General features: G+C 38.4%; 1 protein-coding gene across 19 annotated transcripts in view; it reads left to right on the top strand.

Annotated features, from left to right (window-relative positions):
* The window catches only part of SYNE1 (spectrin repeat containing nuclear envelope protein 1), a 306,116-nt gene that overhangs the window by 41,251 nt on the left and 249,667 nt on the right, over positions 1-15,198 (top strand). For 9 of the 19 annotated variants that reach the window (XM_064649175.1, XM_064649174.1, XM_064649159.1 and 6 more), the window contains exon 1: positions 12,710-13,041. The exons of 1 other annotated variant lie outside the window; for it this stretch is intronic. In XM_064649175.1, the coding sequence (XP_064505245.1) occupies positions 12,963-13,041 (79 nt within the window). In that variant the 5' untranslated portion in view covers positions 12,710-12,962. Of the gene's footprint in view, positions 1-12,705; positions 13,042-15,198 lie in introns of those variants that run through there. 9 more of the 19 variants (XM_064649165.1, XM_064649163.1, XM_064649160.1 and 6 more) reach the window with 2 other exon arrangements.

The following is a 15,198-nucleotide window of genomic DNA, read 5'->3' as shown; positions in this document are numbered from 1 at the left end:
TTTTCTTGTGAAGGTAAAAGTGAAAGTCTGAGTTGTAATTCCATTCCCACTTAGAGGACCCACAGGCAATTTGGGAAGAAGTTTTTCCTCCACAGTGAACATTGATGGGCTCTACTGTTTTTTGTCCTACATATGCACGGAAGCCCTACAGCATGTAGATATTCTCTCTCAGTTCATGGGCTTACTATTTCTGTGCTTATGGATACAAACAGCATATTGTGCCCATTGGAACATGTATGGGTGTTATCATGCCGATTGCTAGTGTCTTCTGAACCTATATTTAGCTGCCTAGTCATTGCCATTGACAGCAATCAGCATATACTTGCACTGCTTGAGTGTTATAAAGATGTTTGAAACAAACAAACAAAAAAACCAAAACCAAGGACAAAGTACGTCAGCATTGATTTATTGATTTGACTTCATCTTAGGTTCCCTTAAACCAAAGATCAAATCTTCCATACTGTCCCAGCAGAATAAAATGGGTTTAGAGACTGGAAGCGCATTAGGGGTTTTCTTTTTATTAAGAATAGTGCAGTAAATTCCATGCTATTCTGCCTCCCCATTCTGCAGAGGAGTTGCATCAGGGCAACTGGAATAAATACAGACAGAGCCTTATAAAATGCATATTCAGCTTGCAGAGCTTCTCCTGAAGCTCATTGTCTGGTGTGAATGAGCTGAAAGAAGGGGGTTTTTTGTACTTGAAATGTTTTCATATTGTATTTTTCTGATTGAGTATGAATTGGATTAAGACAAAGATTTTTTTCTGGCAATTTGTGGCAAATCAAAATGCATGCACCTTACAGGTTCTACTTGAGACCAATGTTCTTGTTACATCCTTAACTACTAGCAGTGAAGTGTCAAGGGCTCTGAAAAGTACCTGTCAGGTTTTTCTGTACCAGGGCAGGAGATTGAGCACTGATGTTCCTGGCTGCAGGAACTATTAATTAGGATTATTTTGGAGCCTTACATTAGGTGAAAATTAGATGGACCTGAGAAATTTAAAACTTAGGAGATTCAATAAAATAGCACTTTCAACAGGAACTTTCTAAATGTGTGTAGTTGTGACTACTCTGGACAAGTACGGACAAGTGAACAATCTCATAGGTACACATGTATGCCACCATGGGGTGAATGAGCTCCTTAAAGGAGCATGACTATATGTGTTTTTCCAGTTATTGTGCACCTGTCAGATCTACTGAAGGAACTTCACTGCTCTTATTAGTTATTTTCAAAGTGTGATTTTGATTATCTCTGTGTCAGGAGGATATGTTCCGTAGGTTGATATGAAAATTCAAACTGTAAGGAAGTCTGTTTTTAAACTTCCAGCTTGGTCAGCTGGAGCTGGCTCAGAGCAGGTTGCTTAGGACTTTATCTCCATGGACCACGGAGCCTCATTGGGTGCCCTGATCCACTCCCTACAGTCCTCTGAGTGAGAAAGCATTTCCTTTCCTGAAACAATATCTCTTGTTTCAGCTTCTACCCATTCATCCTCCCACCATGCTAGTGAAGAAATACAGCCTCCCTGTAGCAGCCAGAGGGTTGCAGTTAGGTCCCCCTGAAACTATGCCTGCCGCAGGCTGAACCAGACACCATCCCTCAGCTTCTCCTTACAGGGCAAGTGATGCAAGACATGAATTCTGTATGGGTAAGGTCCCCTGCTTGAGATATTCACATTGCATGTTGTTATCTATATGCTAGTGCCTTAGTTTTAGAATTTTTAATAAAAACTCCAGATTGATTTCTTTCACTATCATTAGCAAGACATCCTTTCCCTTGAATGGAATGGAGTTTCCCTTCACTGTGTTTCAGATGTCTCTGGAAATATTCTGCAGTCATTCACTTATATAAAAGCTGTGATGAAAACTTGAAGAATTTTTTTGATTAAAAATATAAATAAGAAGTGCTGGGTTTAACAAGGAATATATTAAATGTGAACAGTGTTTAGTCACAGCATTGTTCTTGGGGAGATTTGAGATGCCACTGTCGTTTCGCATTTTATTGAATGTTTCTTTTTGTTGTGATGTTTGATGGGTTTTTGTTTCTGTTTTGTTTATTGAACAACCTGCTCTGAATATGCTTGTCATCTCTTCTTTTTATACCACTTCAATATACTTTTGGATACTGTAGTGGATTGACCCTGGCCAGATGCCAGGTACTCACTAAAGCCACTCTCTCACTCCCCTCTACAACTGAACAGAGGAGAGAGAGAAAAACAGCTAAGGATTCATGACTTGAGAGAACAGCTGGGAAAGGTCGCTTACTGATTACCTTCATGGGCAAAACAGACTCAAAGTGGGGATATTAATTAAATTTATTATTAATAGGATCAGAGCAAAAGAGTGAGAAGTAAAATAATGTTAAAAACACGTTCCCCCCACCCCTCCTTCCTTCCATGTTCTCCCTCCTCCCCCCCCAGCGGTGCAGGGGGACAGGGAATGGGAGTTTTGGTCGGTTGTTGTTTCTGCCACTGCTCAGGGAGTCTTTCCCCTGTTTCTGTGGGGTCCCTCCCATGCAAGACAGTCCTTGATGGGCCTCTCTGGTGTGAATCCATCCCACAGGCAACAGTTCTTCATGAAACTGCTGTCCCATGAGTCACTTCTCCATGGGGTGCAGTCCTTCACCAATGAGCTGTACTGACGTGGGTCCCCCACAGGGGCCGCAAGTCCTACTTGAGAAAAACCTACTCCAGTGTGGGCTCCTTTCTCCATGGGCTGCAGGTCCCCAGCAGGACCCTGCTCCATCCTGGGCATCTCACAGGGTCACAACCTCCTTCAGATATCCGCCTGCTCCAGCACGGGCTCCTCCATGGGCTGCAGGTGGGTCTCTGCACCCCAATGGTCCTCCATGGGCTGCAGGGGCACAGCTGCTCCACCAAGGTCTGCACCACAGGCTGCAGGGGCCACAGCTCCAGCACCTGGAGCACCTCCTGCTCCTCGTTCTGCACTGACCTTGGTGTCTACCTTGTTGTTCCCATGTTCTCACTTTGCTCTTCCCTGGATGGAACTCTTTTCTGCCCAACAACCTTCTGTTCTTAAATGTGTTACCACAGAGATGTTACTATTACTCCTAATTGGCTTGGCCTTGGCCAGCAGCAGGAAGCTCATCCTGGAGCTGGCTGGCATTGGCTCCATAAGACGGGGAAAGCTTTTGCCAGCTTCTAGCAGCCACCCCTGTGTCCTTCCCCCCCACCTCCCCTACCAAAACCCAGCCACATAAACCCACTACAGATATCCAGTGCAGGTGAAATTTCCTATCAGGAAGTACCTTTTTCTGTGTTTTCTTATATAGAAGAATACATCTGTCAAAATCAAGATCTAGGCAGTTTAATTAGAATTGGATTCCCACAGGGGAACAGAAACAAATTCTTGGTGTGAGCAGTTGTGGACTTGATGAGTCCAGCATATCTTCCAATTTTCAGGCTTCTTGCAAAAATATTATTTCTGGAAAAAAAAATTGATGCCAGGAGGTGGTAAGGGCAGGAGTTAATCCAGCAGGGCCCCGTAATAGCAAAACTTTGTGTGACAGGAAAATATTTTCTCTTTACTAATATATATGATATAAAATAATAATATGAAAAAAAAGTATAGCTTTATATTTTAGATGAGAAATTATGGCCAATCTGAAGTATAATCTCAATGACAAATGCTTATTTCTTTCACTGACAAAATTCTCACTAGTTTGCAGGATTAGGGTATGAATTATGACTAAGACCATGATTATGTTTAAGTAAATGATAAAGAAAATAATTTATTGCTAACAAACAAACAAACAAGCAACAAAACAAAAAAAGGAACAAATATAAAAGTATAGTAGCCTAGCAGGCCTTTTAAAAAATAATTGTCAGAAAGCAAAATTAGCATCTCACTTCTGTCTAAGGGGCAGCCACCATATATCATAAATGCTTGAAGTTAAGCCTCACTTGCCCCTGGCTATTAGATCTGAGGATGATTATTTGCTTGCAGACCACCACTGCCTCTCCCGTCATGGCAGCGTCACTCTGATTTTGATATATTATGAAGTCCATCATTTCTAAGACTTGGTTTTAGCTGATTGAATTTTTTTCATTCACATTATTAGCCATGGTTTCTTACAGTTTTCTCTTTTAAATGGTTGACCTTCAAGGATTTTTTTTTATTGTTTGGGGGTTTTTAATGAACTTGATTACCCCCCCATTATTTTTCATAGTATTTTTCTATCATGGAGAATAAATGTTACAAACATAGTACAAGAATTGCAAAGTCATGTGCATAATCACTAGTAGGGCTGTTGGGGAGAGAAAAACTGTAAATAATAAAAAAAACCCCATAGTTTATTAATTGCCAATTTTCCATTCATGGAAAAAAATGGAAGGGAGCATTTAGTTAAAACCTATGTGGTTATGCAATTAAAGACTGATCTTATCACATGAGTAGAAGGGGAGAAAATAAAGTTTGTACAGGCATGATTATATCTGGCACACGTAACTTCTGAGTTGTTCTGACAGTGACAGTAGTATCATATATTCCAGGACAGATGTTCCACAGCACAAGCAGATTCTGCCTGTTTCTTTCACTTTTCCAGATGCCAGTCAGCAGTTTTTCCCACCTTCTTGGTATATGCTCTCTAGATACTTCACACCTTTCTTCTTTCCTCCTCAGATTCCTCCCTTTAACCCAACTTTTGTCCCTTCTGTGTCTGAGACATAGAGCTAAATCTAGCCATCATCATGGGGATGGGAGGAAAATTGGGGATAAGTGTTGAGCATGCAGTTTCTTTGTAGGATTACTTGCAACTAAAGCAATTATAAGCAGTAAAAATTGATTTTTTTTCCCTATATTCCCCAAGTGGCAGTGTGTTGAGCCACTCTTTGTGGGAGCAATTTGTGTGCAGTCTGCTTAGTGTTTCATGAAGGTTATGAGGGTGGGTTGTTGGAGAGTCTAAGTGCTAAAATTTAAGTGTATGTGGGAATTTGAAAAGGCTTGTAATTTGGACAAATTAAGATAGACTTTTTCAGGAATAAGCAGAGCTCTGCTTCTTGCCAACTGTGTAACTCTGAAGGTCCTGTTTATTCATTCATGTATTGAGAAAAAAGTGAAGAAGCAGCCAATCTGAAATTAAGAGTCTTTGCATCACAAATAGCTTGTAGATAGATAGACAAAACATATTTCTATTTCCACTGGCTTGTTAAAGCATTGTTTGCTGTAAATCATAAGCTTGTTTGTAGTTCTTCGCTGTCTGTAGCACTTTATCAGTTTCTTTACTAGATTCTTTTATCTTCTGTGCTTGAGCAATTATACAGTCTTCCAGCCTTGATAGCACTTAGTTACCATAATAGAGATGTCAATGAATCAAGTTTTTACTCTTACTACTCAGTAGTACCAATGTTAGCTTTTCATTTCCGTAATTATGCTACTTTTAAAATGTTTTCTCTATTTGCGCTGTTAATTTTACATAGATAATTTCACCTCATTTGGAATTTCATGTTTTCGTGGTAGATGTACAGGACAGGTTGGAAAATAGGACTGAAAAAGTCTTGTAAGTAATTTATTATCTGCCTTTATATGGTACCAAACCAGTAAAATGCTGTTGACGTCCTGGGTGATCGCGTCAGAGCATTGGTCTTCCTTTCCTCGAAGTTCAGCCTAAATATATTAATATCCTGTCACAGCTTTCTACTCTGTTGCTTTTGCATGGTTTTTAATTTGAGTTTTTTCCTTTTCTGATGCTCATTCCTTTCCCTAATATATTTGCAAAGAGCAGTTACAATCTTTCTGAGGGTAATCAATCTACACAGTTTTAGTTTTCTCTTAGATAACTTTTCAGCCTATTGAACTCAGTATCTATTCCAGATGCTCACATTTTTTGAACATAGGTTGCCAGAACTCTGTATAATACTCCATGTGGGTTCTTGCTGTGTCTGGTACAATAATTTTTATTCTCCAGTTCAGCTGGGCACATATTACCTGATAGCATCATGAGATTCCATTTGCCTGTTGTCACACTAGTAGCGTACATCTTTCCTGTAGCAGAACTACAAAAGCATTTCTTCCTCTACATCTTGATTTCTATATGGTGAGTTTCAGGCTCACAGTGCAAGTTGATGTTACTCCCTGACTATATAGCCTTGTATTTGAAGCTGCTTAGTAATAGAAATCTTTTTTCAGTCTTCAGTCAGCTCCATTTTTTTAATTTTCAAGATATTCTGATTCTGTTGTAATTGTGTTTCCCAATATGAGTCACTGGCAAACTTTATAAGCACTGTTAAGATTTTCCTGTCCAAATTATGGGTGAAATATTAACGACTTAGGCTTAGACTAGTCTTTGAGGAACTCCAACCTTTCTTTTCCTACTTATATCATCATTTAAAGAAGCTCCTTCATCAAAGGAGCCCTGTTTTTGACTTCTGCACAGCAACTTGCTTTGTGAGTAGTTTTAGTGGTAGATAATGGAATAGCTCTCTGACTTAGGTACTGCTCAGTGTAAATATGTCAGAATTTGTTGCATATTAGGCAGTAGAGAAGTGTCACACTAAAGTGCCAGTGGTATAATTTTTTAAGCGAGGCACTTGTTTGGAGACACTTAGGAAAACAAAGGAAAACAGATGAAGGTATGAAACCATCGTAATGTGCCAAAGTATATTCAAGGCTTTTGTGAAGGCTGGCATTCAGAAACAGCAGATGGTTGTGACTTTGAGAGGAATAACCACATGATCTAAGGCTATGTTATATTTGTACAAGACTTCTCTTGGAAAACTGTATGCACATAGAGGTTGCATGAAGTTCTTCGCTTCTTCAGCACCTCCATAGATACCTGCCATCATCCTGTTTCTTGAATGTTTTAAGTATTTTTTTTGTTTTGAAAGGATATAATAGATTTTTTTAATCATTATGTTTAATTTTTGTTATTGAACAATGAAACATAAGAGTTAGAATTTCCTCAGAACTGAGTTTTTGTATGTGCTCATGTGTATTTTTATTTTACTACGTTTCACACATGGAAGAGCAATTAATTTGTAAGGTCCTGATTTGAACCTGAGTTTGAAGATATTTGATCACATGTATGATTTCATAAATATAGTGAAAAATTCTTAGACTGTTACAAGTAGCAGAACACATTTCTTACTAGTAATACAGAACAGTTTTCCATAAAATCGTAGAGCCAAAGAACAGGCAAGGCTTAAAGGGTCCTTGGACTTGTCTAAGCTTTTGGGGGGAAGGGAGCCTAGATGAGATTATGTTGTATCCTGTCAAATGGCGTTTTGAATATCCCTGAGGAAGTTGTTCCAATGAATGATTGTTCTTTACTGTAAAAAATCTATTCCTTATATCAAGATGAAACCTCTTCCAGGGCAACTTTTACCCACTACCCCTTGTCTTCTCCATATGATTTCATGTGAATGTAGAATCTCTGTTCTCTTTGTAGCCATCCTATAAGTGCTTAACCCTTCCATTTACTCTAATACTGAACCTATTGAGTTGAAAATAGTATGTGAAGAAACAATTCATCATTTAATTCTAAATGTATTTATAATTATCATGGCTCCAAGTATTCAAAAATAGAATCATAGAAGCACAGAATATCCGGAGTTGGGAGAGACTCACAAGGATCATCAAGTCCAGCTCCTGGCCCTGCACAACACAGCCCATGTGCCTGAGAGCATTGTCCAAACTCTTCTTGAACTCTGTCAGGCTTGGTGCTGTGAGCACTTCTCCGGGGAGCCTGTTCCAGTACCCAACCACCCTCTGGGCGATGAACCTTTTCCTAATATCTAACCTAAACCTCTCCTGACACAGCTTCATGTTGTTCTCTTGGGTCCTGTCACTGGTCACCACAGAGAAAAGATCAATGCCTGCCCCTCCTCTTTCCCTCACAAGGAAGTTGTAGGCTGCAATGGGGTCTCCCCTCAGTCTCCTCCAGGCTGAACAGACCAAGTGACCTCAGCCACTCCTTGTATGCTTCTCCTCTAGAGCCTTCACTATCTTCATAGCCCTCCCTTGGATGCTCTATAATAGCTTTATATCTTGTGTTGTGGCACCCAGAACTGTACACAGGACTCGAGGTGAGGCTGCACCAGCGCAGAATAGAGTGGGACAATCACCTCCGATGGTCAGCTGGTGATGCAATTACTATTACATTCTTTCCATTAGGTAGACTTTGATAGAGCTTCACGTCTACAACATGTGTAACTGTAATAAAAATTATCTCTAGAGTAAAACTGCCCATAGTTTCCATGGAACAAATAGAAGATTTTACATTTTTGTAAACCTTTAGTTAACTATTGTCATGTCACTGAACTTAGGCGTAAACAGAACTGAGATGTGATTGCAGAATGTCTTTCATGTAAGACAAGAATCATTATGTATATTTTGGTTCTCTGCATAGATTTATTTATAAATTACACGTGTTGCACCATTATATCCTGATTTAATCCATTGAACAGCGTGTGTCCAGTATGTCTCCATAAGTTTTGATTTCTTTCAGTAGATTCTGAGCTTTTTCATGTCCAAGTCAATTTTTCCACTGCTTTTAAGCTATTAAACTTATTGTAGGTATAGAAGAATAGTAATCTTACTACTGATAGTAGAAATTTGCTCCATGTGGTGCATTTGGTGCAGTGCATTTACATTTCTGTGCCTTATGAAAGAGAAACATTAAACATTCAAATTCAAATTAAATTCTGACATTTTTGCACAAAGTCTCTCCAGGTTGTAGTGCACAATGTTGTGAACAGTCCTGTTAATGTCATATAATATTAGCAAATCTGCTGCAAATTGGCGATGACTGTTACAGTAATTTGCCTACCTGACAAGGTTGGTTTCAGGAGAGCAAGACTATCCATTATTTTAGGAGTTCATGTAAGTGCCATACAGTGGATAAAAGCTGGAATCAGAACCTATGCTTTCCATTTTCAAAGATCTGCTGCCTTCAATCTGATCTCATAGGTGTTTGTTTATAACTGCTTGTTAAGTACCCTTTTTGCCAGTGGAATGACTGCTGAAAGCCCTTATTAACAAAGATACTTGTATACATACTGATGCTGATCTAGATAGATTTCAACATTGTTAAAGATCTTCTTTAAATGGTTTGATGTAAGTACCGCTTTTCTTTAAGTCTTCTGTTAAAAATTAGATTTCTTTTCAATAGAGCATGTTTTTTTTCAGTCTTACTTTATAAAAGCTCTAAGGGAATGGACCAGCAACACACAAAGGTTATTATACACAAGGTTTTCATGTCAACCGAAAGAATGGCTGCAAAATGTGTAAATGGCAACATGATGTTAGCTGCAGAACTGCAATGAACTGTAAAAAACCCAAAAAAATTGTTTAGGATATTTTTTTATTATGTCATTGCAGATGCTACTGTAGTAGGTAGGTTTTATAGACAAGATAATGATTTTTCATCAGTGTCTTTAAATGTTTAAGTCTTTATGAAAAAAATCATTCTTCAACTGATGTGCCTATTTATTAGCATAGATTGAAATATGAGTGCAATGTAGAATAATTGTTAATGAAATTTACTGGATTTTCTAGATTCCTATATGATTTGTCAACATCCAAACCATCTCTTAAAGTATAAAATTAAGGAAAATAAGTAATTATAAGGAAAATTGCAAAGTTGAGCCTGATCAGTTACATCAGGTAGTTTTTGCCTGAGGTATTCGTGCAGGAAAAGATATGTGTGTGAACATTTAAGTTCACTGTCACCCATGCCAAACTGGTGAATTAACAGACACCTGTAGAGCAGCAAATGTGGTGCTGAAGCCATTGCACATGATCAACTTGAATGTTGAGTATCCTGATTTTAGTTAATATCTTCTTCAGGGTGCTGCTTTTAAAAATGAAGCCTGTAATGGTTTTCTAACAGGTGTTGTTTTCATTTCTGACTGTATTCAGTTGAGTGCAGATACTATGAAAGTGAGTAATTGATGAGTAATATTTTTACATCGCATGGAGATCAAGACAGCAGTTAGTGGAGATGATGAGAATAATAGTGTGGCAGCACAAGAAGATACACAGTAAACATAAAATGCATGTATGTTCATTGATTAGTTCTGAATACATTCTGCTTATACATGTGGAGAAGAACAAAATGCAGCCTATTGAGGCAAAATACAGTGCTAAACAATTTAATTTCAGTTTGATTTTTTTAGTCACTCAAAACAGAAAAATAGGAGCAAGCATGCTGCAAAGATTGGGCACAAAAAATTTACATTTTAGGCATATCTTCCAACCCACTGTAGAAATCGTATTGTTCTCATTCATTTCTTTAAACACTAAGGGAAGCCTTCTGATCAAAGTGCAGTTATGGACAGCATGGTTGTGTCCTGACCGTGTCCTGGCTTCTAAGGATCAAGATCACTGTACTCTGTTCATGCTCTGTTCCTTTCTGTGAAAACCAGAGCACAGGAAAGTGGGGGATAGTGTGGGTCTGGATGAAGCAGGAACATTTGACATGTGCACATGAGAATATGGGCACAACAGGGCATTACTTTGGATTTAAGGACTGGAAGTCTCCCAAGCCCCACAGGATAAATGTATCTTGTGACAGTCTAACCGCTGCTGTGAGGTGGATCCAACAGCCTAAATTAAAGTACACACTCTCTGGTGCTGGCTAGATTTTTGGTTTTCCAGGTTTCAAAAATTTAAACTGCTTGCACAGTCCACAGCAAGTGCTTCCAGAGAGACTGATTGCTGATCATGCTTGCGATAAACTGATGGAGAACAAAAGAAAATACATTGATTTATTCAGTTTGTTCTTCATTCTAACCAGATATTTTTTAAATGCAACTTTCTTTGGGTGATAAATTCAATCATTCTTTATATCTTTTTAACTAGTGGGTGGACAGACACTTTCTCTCTCTTAGAAGTAAAGGAAATTGATAAGAAATGTGTAAAATCAAAATGCATATTTTGTAAATACATTTCAGTTAGACAGTAAAAGTAGAAAGTCGTCAGCAGCATGCTAGTTGCTGTCCAGCAGCACATGACACAGCAGACAGAGCTTCTGCATCTGTGAGCCTGCTTCTCCACACTTCAGTTTCCTGTAACTATTCCACAATAAATGTATGTGCGTGGGTTTTCTCTGTTTCCACTCCTCCAAATGACATAAAACCTTTGTCTCCCAAATGACTGTACTGAGGTTACCTCTAGATTGAGCAGTGGTATATGCTGGTGCGTCTGTTTTGGCACACTTGTCTGCACTTCTAGGTTGGTTTAGTGTATTCCTAAAGGCATCAAAAACCTGGAAGACAAAATGAAACAAAAAGCTCTGGTGTTTTTAAGGCAGACCTCTCAAAGCCAAAGAAAACAAAAAAAGGATCCTTAAAATGAGGAAATGTGAGGAACTTCAACTGAATTTTACTAAAGCAAAAAACAAAAAAAATCTCCACAATATTTGGTCACTGAGAATCAATCAAGATGTTTTTTTATTAGACTTGTGTGAACCGAGCTCTGTTGTGACTCTCACTCTGTGTATGAGCCTCCTCCTTGTGTTATCTTGCAGCAGAACTCTGTGTTTGCCATCCTGCACTGCAGCTGCCTTCCCACCATCCTATCCCCAAGCACCTAAGGCAAGAAGAGATGCTTGATGTGCCATCTGCTACTGCACAGTACACACCTATCAACATGATACTAGACATTTTAAAATGTATGCATGCTGCATATTCCATCAGCATATTCGTAACTGTCTGAAGATATATGGCTAGTTTTGTTCATTGATCAAAATAATTTGTTCTAAATGTTTTATAGTAAATATATCCAATTACATTTGTGGGGTTTTTTCGTAATCAGTTAAAAATGCAGTCTGTTGCTGATGCTTTAGTAGAGAAAATGTTTGTAATAATATGAAGATATTTCCAGCCAATTAAAGACAGACATTTGGTTAAATAATATGAAACTTTCTTGCAACATTTTTCACAAGCAAAATGATATTTTCAGAGTCATCATGTTTTACAGAAACTGAAATTTGAATTTGACCTGTATAACAGTAAATTTACAGTAATGGCATAATAGAAGTGGGCCTTTTTAATTCTCATTTCAGTAGTGTGTACTACTCTGTACATAACACATGAATCTCCACACATGGTGTTTCATATCTACCTTCATTTTACCAGAGGAAAAAAAAAATCTGTTAAATGCTCTGGTGCTCTGATTTAATGAAATTGAAAATACTGCACATTATCAGAAATTTGAGTATTTTTCAGGCTGATCTAGGTGCACTCCAGAAAATCTGTGGATCCTTACATATATTTCATCCCTCTTGTGAAAGAGTTCAAATATATTATTAAAAGCTGAGTGGCCTACATACCTGTTGAGATTCGTTGCTTGCTATTTCTTCTACTTTACTCTTTCAGGTGCAAAGCTGAAGGACATCTGTGTCTCAATAGAGTATGCAGTGATGAACCTAAGTGGTTGTTTTTAAAACCTGTTTTCTTTTATGTATATTACAACCTAGAGAAGGGTTATGCCATTCAGCTACTTTTATGGTTCCTGAGCATTATATTGTTACAAAAGCACTGGTGAGAAGGCTGCATCAGTTTTTACAGCCTTTCTGCTTTAGGATATCAGCAGTGTAGTTGCGTTGTCCCAGTCACTGGATGAATTATTCAAGCTCTTGACATCAGAGATTTCTGCTAGCGGATTGGCTGGTGCTCAGATAATATAATCTTTCCACAGGAAAACAGTGGAGAAGGATGATGGCAGTGAGATCAGCAGAACTGCTACTTCTAATACAGCTAGCCTTGTCTGGCTGTTGCATTTCTGCAAGAATATATAAAGATGTTTTTAAGGTTTGGCTTCATGTGAATTCTCTGATAAGAGACAGTGGAGGGATTTGTGTAAGAGGCCTGCATTTCCAGTGAAGGAAAGAAATTGGATCATTCTTGAAAAATTACTTCTGGCTATATTCTAAAGAAACGCTGCACATGACACAGGGTTAGCAGCCACAACAGCAGCAGCAGCAGCAGAGCAGCAGCAGCAGTGCTTATGTTTCGCTATAAAGGTGCTGTTGGCAGAAATGTTACATCGTTAAACGTGCTTCCTGAGTTCCTTCAGTACCTGCAGGGTAAGTGGTGCGAATACGGAGCTGGCAGTCCTTGCAAGTGGGGGGAGCATAAGCAATTGTGTGACACACGTCTTGTGGGTATAGATAAACAGTATCTCTGCAGAGAATTTACATCAGGTCAATGAAAAGAACATACTTGTTTCCAGGTAAATTTGTAAAAAGTGTATTTACAATGTAAAAGTGTATTTACAGTGTAAAATCAATGCACTACGTGTGTTATGTTCAGACATAGACTTTACAGTGATAAAATCTGTTCCTTTTTAAGCCTATTAAAAAAAAGGTGCTAAAACCAAGGAAACTTCATTGTTAGTAGTTGCAGTTGTGCTCATAAAGAATATATTGCTCACATAAATTGCCTTGAAACGGATTATTTCGAAAGGCTATTTCTGCTGTTTGTCAATATGACTGAAACGAGGTATGTCTTCTGCTGGTCTGTCTCTTCAGAAGCTGGAAGCTTGTTCTCTAATTTCCAGTTGTTGTTAGAAGGGTGTTTTGTAAATCACCAAGATGCACTGGAACTACAAATTGGGGTATCATTTTCACTCATTTCTTTGATGAGAAGTTTGACTTCTAAAGGCCCAGTGCATTTATTTTGGCATGCCATCATCATATCACGGTTGCTGGGGAATTTTAAATTACAGATGTGTGAATGAAAGCAGAGCTGGACTGATTCTGTGTGTGCTTGATCTCTATCCCTACACCTCCTCACACACAACCCAGTAGAAGTGTGCAAGTACTTCCATGGAAATTAATGTGGCTACCTATATATGTAAATGCAGAGCACAGCTCACATTTACTTTATATCATAAGGAAAACATCTTCATGGTTAGAGACCATACAGCGAGAAGTCTGTTTGCCACAATGTAGAAACAATTGTCACATACAAAGTCAAGACACCCCCCTGCCAAAAACAGTCAGTGTTGAATAAAGCACGATGCAGTATTTTTTGTGATATTTTTCATAAATTGCCTGTGAATGCAACAAGTAGATCCTAAGAATGTAATGAATGTTTAAAAATTATATAAGACAGCTTGCCCAATGATATTGAAGGAAAATAAAGAATGCAAACTTATTTTCTTAGGCATGAAGTGTGCTAATCTGGCAATAGATGCTGGAGAATGTATGTATGTTTTTTTGCTCTGGTATTTCTTATATGTGAGATGGCATTTAAATGTAAAGAAAATATCCCTGAGTTGTAATGCACAGACACTTTTTGGGGGGCTCATATATGGTCAGGCAGCCATCACTATTCCACTGAAGATAATATTTTGGCCTAAGAATTTTGTTTGGTGATTTGTATCTTTATGTAACCTCATTGTGAAGCAGCATTGCATGAGTGTGAATCTGGAGAATGCTGTGCAGTGCTGCACGAGTCACTAGCAAATGCAGTAACTAAAATTAGATATTGCATCTGTTGGTTTTGGGATAAGCACGTGTTGTTATAAAAAGTGAATATTTAACAGTAACTCAAGTACCCTTCCTAAATCTCCATTTGCGAAGCCTAGCCATGAAGAATGAAAATTTATTTGGATTTTCTGTTGGGAGAGCAGGTGCTCATTCAGAACTGGTGATAGTAATAACATGATTTGTTTTTCCATGAAATAGATACTCCCTTCTATTTTGGAAAAAAAAATATCCATATAAATACTTGAATGCCTCTGTTGCGAAATTATTCCATGTATCAAAACTGATTACCCACGAAGAAGGGACAGGACTTTGTGGATGGATTATAGTGCTGTGATTCTCTTCCCTCCCCAGCTATAACCCTTGCTGCTGAAGTTGGAGGAGCTCATTCAGGAACTATTTTTGTTTATGCATCTGGCAGCTGTCCCTCAGGGGCTATGTGACAATCAGTGAAATTCACTATAAATCAGGCAATTGCTTCAAGAAAGGAGTAAGGGAGGTAGTAAGTAGCATATAGAAACTGCCTGAATTAGCTAATGTCTCCTTCCTGGCAGGATCTCCTAGAGGACAAATAAGTTTGATAATGCAATTTAAAATCTTTAATTCAACATTCTAAACATTTTCAGATATACATGCTAGGAGTATTTTTTTCTAAGGCCCTAGCTGACTTTCAACATAAAAGCAACTTGACTGTCAGAGACATGGATTCTAGTTAAAAAGTACAGGGAAGTTCTAGGTGTTCACACCTTGGGT

This window comes from Pseudopipra pipra, chromosome 3 (assembly GCF_036250125.1).
Source record: "Pseudopipra pipra isolate bDixPip1 chromosome 3, bDixPip1.hap1, whole genome shotgun sequence".
Lineage (NCBI taxonomy): Eukaryota > Metazoa > Chordata > Aves > Passeriformes > Pipridae > Pseudopipra > Pseudopipra pipra.
Note: the sequence above shows the minus strand (reverse complement) of the source record. Positions and strands in the feature narration are given on the sequence as shown.